The following is a 9,960-nucleotide window of genomic DNA, read 5'->3' on the forward strand; positions in this document are numbered from 1 at the left end:
TGGGATGTTTTGTATGGAAAAGCTGATGATTTAAGACCCGGTCACACCCAGAGTAGCTCTCATTTACCCATGTGGCTGTTTCCTGCCCTGCTGTGAACTAAAAGAATTAAGAACACCCTTAGCCAAGATAAATTTGAAATACAATTCTCCAGTTATTTGAATCAAAAGGCAGTATTGATTATTTAATTACGCAGAAACGATCCAGATGCTGAGCATTTACTACAGATTAATGACCATCCCAGAGCAGTTAATGGCCCTTCTCGCTGCCATCAACACAAGCTGCTTATTAATCCCTGGAAAATGGCTTGCATAACAATCATAACCTGCTGTTAAAAGTTTATAAATAGATAAAAGTGTCACATGGATTTACGAGTACTGAGGCTGAATGGGATCTGTGTGGCGTTTCTAGTGAATGAATGCCATGTGCATGAGCTCATCTGATTGCTTGAATTATCACAAAATCCCAAGTTGCTCTTTTGGATTTGAAAATGGCATGTAAGAAAGTGCCAAGTGGCTGGAGTCCTATCTACTGACAGGGAAATAATTACTTTGCTGCATAATAAAGAGGCACCTTCAGCCTAACGGCAGCGCTCTGCCCTTTTTATCATACAGCCTGAAGTGCATTTAAGGGAGGCTGTGCGGCTGTGCTGTTTCATTCGTTTGCTTTGCTTTTATCAGGGAAACAATGTGTGCACATACACATATATATACATGTACAGAGCTGGCCCGGGTGCCCCCAAAGCCCAGCAACCATTCAGCAGGCGTAGGGGTCTTGCTTGACTGAGACCTCTGAACTCAAAAGAGCCTTTCAGAGCTTTTTGCACCCAGGTCTCTGCTTCACACATGGGGAACGTGGTACAAGCTCCATGCTGCCAGTGAAAGCTACTCTCAGGAAACGTGTTGTCCCACCGCAGCACAGCCGGAGCTCCCTGCAGCAGCCCCGGTCCCCAGGCAGCTGTCCCCACCTCCTCACCCCGCCAGACACGCTGTGGCTGGTTATTGCATCTGAGCAGTGACTAATAAAAATGCTATAAATATGTTGTCATCTGGAGCCCAAGCAGGCAGCCTGGAGCAGCAGAGGGGTCTGCGGGAGCATCCCATCTGTGTCAGGAATTAGGGAAGTGGCTTCCCCATATCCGACCAGACTACAGACCCCGAGGTACGAGGCAGGCTGAGAAATTACTGTCTCCTTCAAAGAATCAGACAGGAGGGGACCTGAGGGACCTTCCTGAGTCACAGCTTCCAAGTCTGTTAGCGCAACTGCCTGCGATTCCTATTATTTTTAGCAGACCTGTCTCAACTGGGCAAAGCCACACTTCAGTGCAGTGCTGCACCACGTCTGCCCTTTGTGTGGGAGAAGCTGGGTCCCACCAGGCACCGGTCCCTTGTCCCCTTCCATGGCAGAGCCAAGGGAAAGTTTCCTCTCACAGTGGGCAAGCCCTCAAAAGGCTGGGTTTTCTTCCCCGTACTGTGACATCCTTTCATCCTCCCATTGAGCCTGGGCTGAGCAAGCAGTATTATTGTTTTATATTTCAAGCCGGCGAGCAACAGGGATGCTCTGTTCCCATTTCCTTGGAGACAGACGTACCCGCAGCGGGCATGCTGCCCAAGAGGCCTGTGAATTGGGGGAAAATAAGGTGTATTTCACCAGAGAGCCTCAAAATTGCACTCATTCCTGTTCGTAGCCAGTCAGAGCAACGTGGCAGAGATCCCACAGCCTTGGTGGTGCTGCCTCCTCCCCACACCTCAACGTTGGGCTCCCCATTGCCTCAATTTGCCTTTGTGTTCCCCCTGCCCACGGCTCGCCACCTTCCTGCCCTTCTGTGGTCTTCCCAGTTCAAGAAGCCGATGCCCACGGCCAGCACAGCCCTTGCACAACCCACACCTGCCATTTTTTGGGGTGGGCTGCACTTTGGGGTGGGTGATCCTGGGGGTAGGGGGCGGTGGGACGGGGTGAACTGGGAGGTCTCTTCCACCCTCGTGGTGCTGTGACATTGGGACATGAGAGAACCGATTCGCCTCCTCCGCTCCTCCACCACACCGCATGGGGCTTTGTGCAGCGCCCCAGTGCCACCTAGCGGGGACATTAAAAAAAAAAAAAAAAAAGGATTTAGAGGCGGGCAGGGGACTACAGCTCCCGGCACACAGTGCGGCCGCGGTTCCGTCGCAGAGCGGAAGGTGGCGGCGGGCAGCCCGGCATGGCGGCTCCCGAGGCGGCCGGGACGAGGCCGCGGCGCCCCGGCAAGAAGAAGGCGGCCGAAGGTGGGCGAGGAGCGGGGGGCGAAGGTGGAGGCGGCACGGGCGGCTGCTGCTGTAGTGTCCCCTCTGCCGGGCCTGGCTCGCCTGGGGAACTTTTTGTATTTATTTTGCCTAAGCGGGTTAATCCGGTAACTCCGGTGAGGCCAGGAGCGGTGCGCAGCACGGTGCTGAGCAGCAGCCGCGTCCCTGCGCTCGGTTATTTGTGTAGTTAAACGCGGAGGGGGTGTAATAAGCATTGGTGAAAGAGGAGAAACAAAAACATCTTTTTTTTTTTTTTTTTTTTTTCTTTCATTAATCTATAGCAGTTGATGAATCTGAGCTCCTCACCGTGCCAGATGGGTGGAAGGAGCCGGCTTTTACAAGGGAAGACAACCCCAGAGGGCTGCTGGAGGAGAGCAGTTTTGCAACGTTGTTCCCCAAGTACAGAGAGGCTTACCTGAAGGAGTGCTGGCCGCTGGTGCAGAAAGCTTTGAGTGAGCATGTATGAATGCTTTTGTAATAACATTTTGTTATTTAGGATATGTAGGTGTTATGTTGATCAAAATAGCCCACCTTGCTTTTCTGATGTTGCGTGTGTATGCTTCTATACACTTGCACTTAGGACTTATGGTGTCGTTTTTGCATTGGAATTAAAATTATACAGAGGTCCCTGTAGCCAGATATATAATTCTTTATAGACGTCAGTAAAGCCTATTGCAGCAGCAAGTGTCATCACCATCCATAAGCTGACAACTTTGTTGCACCTGGGTGGAACAAGATGAGAGAGGTGGTGTTTCAAACCTTGTGCTCCACATCATCTATCAGTCTATTTCTCTTTCCCTTTCCTTTCCGAATTTTCTTAAGCTGAGAGTCAGTCTAAGAGTTTTGAAGAAGTGTCTAGTGTTATGTTTCTTAACTTCATACTATTATGAGATTCTTATTTAGAGATCAATTTACTGTTTGTTTTTTTTTGTTTTGTTTTGTTTTTTTCCTCCCAAATGTTGCAGTATGTGAATGCAACACTGGATCTAATTGAAGGAAGCATGACTGTCACTACTACTAAGAAGACTTTTGATCCGTATGCAATCATCAGGGCTCGAGATTTAATAAAACTTCTAGCCAGAAGTGTTCCGTTTGAACAGGTATGTATTAAATCCAGGAAGATCGTATCAGGTCACATAGTAATACTTATAAAATAGTACATTTTCAGAATGTGGAATTTTCAAGTGGCATCAAGGAATTTGAAATGTATTTTAAAAGTAAATATATCTGCCAGTGAAGACAGGAAAAATAAACAACAGTATTCTCTTGATTCCCATGAATAATACCTTCGTATTCAGATGTTACTACCTTCTGCTTGTATCTTCAGGCAGTTCGCATCCTTCAGGATGATGTTGCGTGTGACATCATTAAAATAGGATCTCTGGTGAGAAAAAGAGAAAGTTTTATAAAAAGAAGAGGACGACTTCTTGGGCCAAAAGGATCTACTCTGAAGGTATTTCTGATAGGCATAGTAACCGTAAAAATCTTAGACCCAAATTTGTGTCAGATCTTCATCTTACACTGACTCCATTCTATCTGTTGTTGTAGGCCCTGGAGCTGTTAACCAACTGTTATATTATGGTCCAAGGCAACACTGTCTCAGCACTTGGACCTTTTAGTGGGCTGAAAGAGGTAAGGAGAGGCCAAAGTGCAGTTTGTGTAGCACACTTCTGTGCCCAGCTCTGGGGTGGACTACAGGCAGAATTTGGCAACCTCAAGAGTTAGCCCCCTGACTTGTCAGCTATGCGTTAGTAAGGTACATTTACATGAGTGCTCATAGTCTCAGCTCATGAATTTTGTTGCTGTGTGGGACCTTTCTGTCTTGGAAATAAGGAAGTACTTATAAAATATTTTTTGTTGTTGTTTTAAAGCAAGGTTTAGCAAAGGTATGGAAGGGATGACTTTGCATATGAGTAACACATGTCTACTTCTGTGTGTTTGGCTTTTGCTCCCATTGCCTACAATACAGAATTTTCATAGTTAAGAGGTGTAAGTGAAAATACTGCACTGTTAATGATACATAACTTGGAGGAACATCTAATATATTTTTAGTAATTATGTAGGGAAGGAATGCTTGTTAAAAGCAAAGAACACCCTAACATCCATGGTAGCAAGAAAGTAGTGCTTGGAGGTCATACTGAAGTGTCCTGGAAACCTGACAGTATAGCTGATGATACTTGTGACGTGCTGTGCCTTCCAGTTGTTAGCTTTTTCAGTCTATCTGCTTTTGTTTTGTTTTGTTTGGGGAGTGAGGGAGAGGATTTTCTGTGATTCATTTTGAAGAAACTTAGTGTACCGTGTATTCTAATTGATCAGACTACGAAACATATGCTGAGTCTTCTGTTTGTTTTCTTTTCTATTAAATACAGGTTAGAAAAGTTGTTCTGGATACGATGAAAAACATACATCCAATCTATAACATTAAGGTTAGTATGCTCCAATGTGCACCTTTGTTTACAAAGAAGTACTATGTCTTTCTCATAGAGCTGTATGCGAGTAATTACGTGTCTTCCCTTTGATTGTTTGCTTGATATCTGCTCCCTTAAACTCTCCCCATCTTGAGACATATTTATCTCTCCATTTTCTCTGGTCATAATTAAATCTCTCAACTCTCAATGCAGGGAGAAATTGAACGTTGAGGTGTAGGGTATTCAATGTAAGAAAGTTTGGTAAAGCCTGTAGTTTGAAGCTCTTGGGTGCTACTGTGATTCTATTGTTTTAATAACTTCTTTGTGATATTCTAAATCTACCAAAGACTTTGATGATCAAACGGGAATTATCAAAAGATCCTGAACTGAGGTCACAAAATTGGGAAAGATTTTTGCCGAAGTTCAAGCGGAAGAACTTGAAGAAACGCAAGGAGCCAAAGAAGAAAAATATTAAGAAGGAGTACACACCATTCCCACCTCCACAGCCAGAAAGCAAGGTCAGCTGAAACTTTATTTGATTATGTAGGAGTAAAGCATGATTTGAAATCCTGTTCTTGATAAGAAGTTGGCAGGCCGTTTCTGTCAAGTTCTGATTATCTGGTAGTATATATCTAGCTTATAATACATAATTTTCTAACGCTTGTCAGTACTTTTCTTGTGCAGATTGATAAGGAATTGGCAAGTGGCGAATACTTCTTGAAAGAAAGCCAGAAGAAACGAAAGCGAGTGGAAGAGATAAAGGTAAAGTTGTTACAACCCACTATTAAGTTAAAGCCAGAAATCAGTCACTTTCTGCTTTCTGTCCCTTTTGCCCTGCTCTGCACTGACACCTGACTTTTTTTTTCGTTAACTTTAGGCAAAGCAAGCAGAAGCAGTCAAGAAAAGACAAGAAGAAAGAAATAAAGCTTTTATCCCACCAAAGGAAAAGCCAGTTGTGAAAGCAAAGAAAGGTAACCTGTTTTTTTTTTTCTTTTTTTTTTTTTCCGTATTCTAAAACCTGTTACTGTTCATTCCTAGCCTAAGTAATTATGTGGAGTTACAGCCATAGGAAATGAGAAAGGTCGTGCTGGAAAAAAAATAATTCTAGCAGCTAAATCCATGGGTAGAGTTGCTAGAGACAGTACAAAGATTATTCAGCCTGTAACTCTGTATCTGTTAAAAGACAGTTCTCTCTAGAGCATTTTCCAGGTGAAAATACTGGGGTAGCTGTCTCAATTGATTCTTTCAACTGTATCAATCTTTCAGACTTGTAGTGAAGCTGCCGTAACTTTTGCAGTTGAATGCTAGCTATTTTTTAAGAAAAAGAAACCCATAAGCAATATGTATCTTAAAACCTATGCCACGAGTAAGTATTGGTATAAGATAGGACAAATAGTATTATCAAAAATTAAAACTGTAACATAGGCAGAGTGAGAACTTGTCTGAGATTGTTTTTTACACAGTAGAGAAAAAAGTCTTTAGTTTCCTGGATTCATTGCTTGTAGCATATATTTATTCACTGTATTAGATGCACTATGTACATACAACACTTTTTTGTGATGGCAGTAAATTTTCAGTAATCTTGTGACTGACTGCACTGTATCTCACATACTGTGCTCTTTCAGCTGATGTGTGTTTTGAACTGAAATCCTTCAGTCTTCCAAGGATAAACGACAGCAGTAGTTTGTACACAGAGAAAAACTGAGATTCAAAAAGGACACCTGATAATCACAGCTGGATGTAGGAATTAACTATGTGAGACAGGATAGTTAGACCCAAACTCATGACTGCTGCCCAAAAGAGAAAATGCGGTGACCTAGATGAACGGAGACTAGTTTATTCGTGTTGCTCACTATTAAGATTCTTAAGTACTCTGACACTGTCTGTAGAAGTGTCTTAGGAAGGTTTTCATGAGGGGGTCAGATCAAAAGGCTTTGTCATATCCCCACCAACCAGCACTTCCACATCCTGTTTCCAACAGTGGTCGTTAATGGATGACCGGGGGAGGAGTATGAGGATGGTACAGTTACATGCAGAAAGATAAAATGCCATGAATAATTATGCAGCCAAGAACTGAATAATCAAAAACTTCTTTTTATGCGAGACTAACTAGGCCATAGACATATGTCCAAGAGAGCATGTCCATTTTAATTTTGGTGGAGTACAGTTGTGGTCTGATGAGTGAGCGATGATAATTTGTATGTATGCAGTGTATGGTATCTGTGTTCAAATGCAGATGTGTAGGATTTTTTATATGACTGTTTTCCTTTGAATTCCACTGAAAGAGGTTTATGTATAATGCTAATTTCAACAAAAATTACAATAGTTTATAGTCATTAGTGAGTATAAAATGAGTCCTAACCAATGCCACGTGATGCAGTTTACCGTGGATACGTATAAAGTCATCTCATAGACTGTTAAAAGTTAGAAAAGTAAAATTCACATCTGTTATCCTTGTGTTTTTTACCGTGTAGCTTCCACTGAGAAAAAAATTGATATTGAAGCCATCAAGGAAAAAGTAAAGAATGCAAAGAAGAAGAAATTAGGAGCACTTCCTATGGAAGAAGTCAAATTAAAAATGGCAGCAGATGAAAAGAAAAAAAAGAAAAAGAAGTAATTCACCACTTGAGATGCTCACTTTTCTCCTACATTAATGAACGTTTTCACACTTGGAAGACCCGAGACTTGGAGTAAACCATTTCTCGCCATTTCTTGCATGGACAAGAAAATACAAGATAAAAAGATCATTCTCTTTTCATAAGCACATTTTAACTAATGGACCTAATGCGACTGTGCAAAATTGTCAGGGTTGGTGTAGAAAATTTTCTCTGCTGTATTGTTTGAGGAAGTAAGACAGTGTTTGGGTAATATCCATCTGCCGAAAGAGAATGTTTCATAATAGAAACATTTAGGAGTATGATGCAGAATGTTAAACATTGAGAGAACTCAGTAGGAGTTTAAGGTAATACTTCTGTGAAAGACTACCAGATAAGATTAGGAAAATGACAGAATTTATTACAATATTATGCTTTTGTTTCTGTAAAAGCTATTTTTTTTATGTCTTGTCTTGGTGGTAATAAACTTGTTCTTAAATCCTTTTGTTCTTAAATCATTTAGTTGTTCATCTATGGCAAAGTCTAGGTCTTGTTTTCCAGGAAGCAAGCTCACAGCTTCATATGAAGATTAGACAATCCTAAATATAGTTGAATGCCATTAATAAATTGCGACTTATTAGCATTATCCTGAAGAGTGTTTTAGACAGACTGTGATACAAAGCAAGTGACTTTCCACATAAAATATGCTGCAGAGAAAGCATAGAGTGTTGTTACCTTTCTTTAAATATATTATTTATTTCTTACAAGAAAGTGAGAAATTTAGTTCCTTTTTTTTTTTTTTTTTTTTTTTTTTTTTTAGCTCCTTCCCTTTTTTGAAGGAAGTGTAGAGGTTTTTTGTTACCTAGAAATGCAAAGTGTGATGAAACAAAGTTCACCAGAAGAGCAGATGTTCCTTAGTTGATACATCTGAGATTAAAGAAGCAAATGTAGCAGTCAGTGGTAGTGCTAGACCACTTTCATGCCTGTGAAATCGGTCAGTATGTTTGGTAGAGATGGTTATGCTAGAACATTGCAACTCACTGCCTTTAGGTTAGTGACCTTTTATTTGAAATTAGGAAGTGAGAGCATAGGGATTTCCTTTGCTGCATGAATAAATAAGAATTTAGAATACATGCTAAAAAGTCAGTATGCATGTGCACTGAGAAAGATCTAGCATGATCTCTTTAAGGTAGTGGACATTAGCCTTACTGAATGGCACCTCAACTGCTCTCCCATTCCCCTTCCTCAATGGGAAACAGGGAGAAAATGCAACAGAAAAGACTCAGAGACTGAGATAAGGACAGCGACATCACTCAACAATTATTGTCATGGGCAAAACAGACTCAGTGTTGGGAAACTAATAACTTTTATTTATCAGTAGCAGTAAGAAACTAAAAACAAAACAAAAAACACCTTCCCTACCCATCCACCATCTGCTACCTCCTCCCCACAAGCAGAACAAGGGAATGGAGGCTGTGGTCAGTCCCTAACACTGTCTCCGCTGCTTCTTGATGGTCACTTTCTGCCCCTGCTCCACATGGGGTCCCTCCCATGGGATGCCGTCCTTCCCAAACTGATCCCACATGGGCTGCCTACAGGCAGCAGCTCTCCAAGAACTGCTCCCACATGGCTCCATACCATGGGGTCCATTCCCCAAGAGCAAACTGTTCCAGCATGGGTCCCCCATGGGTGGGCGGCAGCTCCTCCCAGACCCCCTGCTCCTGTGTGGGCTCCTCTCCACGGGCTGCAGTGTGGAGATCTGCTCCATGTGGGACCCATGGACTGCAGGGGGGACAGCCTGCTCCACCAGGGGCCTCTCCCTGCACAGGCTGCAGGGGAACTGCTGCTGCGTGCCTGGAGCCCCTCCTGCTGCACTCACCTGGGGGACTGCAGGGTTGATTTTCACTCCTGATGCACAGGGTTTTTTCCATTTCTTAACTCTGCTCTCCCAGAGGCACAACCAGCGTTGCTCACTGACTCAGCTCTGGCCAGCAGTGGGTCCCTTTTGGAGCTGTCTGGAGCTGTCTCTGATCTGACATGGGGCAGCTGCTGGGCTCTGCTCACAGAGGCCATCCTGCAGCCCCATGCTACCACACCCTTACCCCTTACCACATAAGCCCAATACAGCCTTTCAGTTGTGTGATCACTTCTTGAAACTTATTTCTTGGGGAAGACTCTCAGTCTTTTAAGGTAACCCATCATTCACAAATGGCAGTTTAATTGCTTAGAAAATCAGTCAGGAAAATACTAGTTCAGCAGATGCTTCAGTGAGAAAATGGTAATTCAATCACATACACCTATCTCAGAAATTATAGGAAGCTAATATGTTTAGTCATACCAGCAGTACGAAAAGCTTTTAGGAAAGCTAATGGGTGTGTAGCAGTTAACTGTGTAAAGGGGAGACCTGAGTTCAGTCTCAGTCAGGTAGTTCAGACCTCTCATGCAGCAAAAGGACCAACTTCAGCAAGGCATGGGCTACCCCAGGAGACATTGCAATGCTTCAGTTTAAATGGCTGTTCTCACACTGTGATCCCACAAATAAGTGCTTCAAGAGATCAATCTTCAGAGACAGAAGCCTGTAAGGAAGAGTTGGGTGATAGCCAGGGAAGAAGCCTGAACGTACTAGGGGAGGGAGAGTCCTCAGTTACAAGCTGGACTGAATGAGGCCCCTTTTCACT

General features: G+C 42.9%; 1 protein-coding gene across 2 annotated transcripts; it reads left to right on the plus strand.

Annotated features, from left to right (window-relative positions):
- Window positions 1-2,171: 2,171 nt before the first annotated feature.
- Window positions 2,172-7,783, plus strand: KRR1 (KRR1 small subunit processome component homolog). 2 transcript variants are annotated; one of them, XM_084293088.1, is made up of 10 exons: window positions 2,172-2,262; window positions 2,565-2,740; window positions 3,246-3,380; window positions 3,608-3,733; window positions 3,829-3,912; window positions 4,650-4,706; window positions 5,036-5,206; window positions 5,373-5,450; window positions 5,566-5,659; window positions 7,163-7,783. In XM_084293088.1, the coding sequence occupies exons 1-10, from the start codon at window positions 2,199-2,201 to the stop codon at window positions 7,303-7,305; spliced, it is 1,128 nt and encodes a 375-aa protein (XP_084149214.1). In that variant the 5' UTR covers window positions 2,172-2,198; the 3' UTR covers window positions 7,306-7,783. The 2 variants fall into 2 exon arrangements, with proteins under 2 accessions (XP_084149214.1, XP_084149213.1); XM_084293087.1 differs by having other exon boundaries at window positions 2,174-2,262; window positions 2,562-2,740.
- Window positions 7,784-9,960: the final 2,177 nt, after the last annotated feature.

This window comes from Netta rufina (genome assembly GCF_964035555.1).
Source record: "Netta rufina genome assembly, chromosome: 1".
Classification (NCBI taxonomy): domain Eukaryota; kingdom Metazoa; phylum Chordata; class Aves; order Anseriformes; family Anatidae; genus Netta; species Netta rufina.

Bases quoted from the DNA above. Each gene is read 5' to 3' on its own strand.
- KRR1 (XM_084293087.1), top strand. From the start codon at position 2,199: ATGGCGGCTCCCGAGGCGGCCGGGACGAGGCCGCGGCGCCCCGGCAAG. The intron at 3,913-4,649 runs GTAAGGAGAGGC...TATTAAATACAG, and splicing joins CTTTTAGTGGGCTGAAAGAG to GTTAGAAAAGTTGTTCTGGA. The intron at 5,451-5,565 runs GTAAAGTTGTTA...CGTTAACTTTAG, and splicing joins AGCGAGTGGAAGAGATAAAG to GCAAAGCAAGCAGAAGCAGT.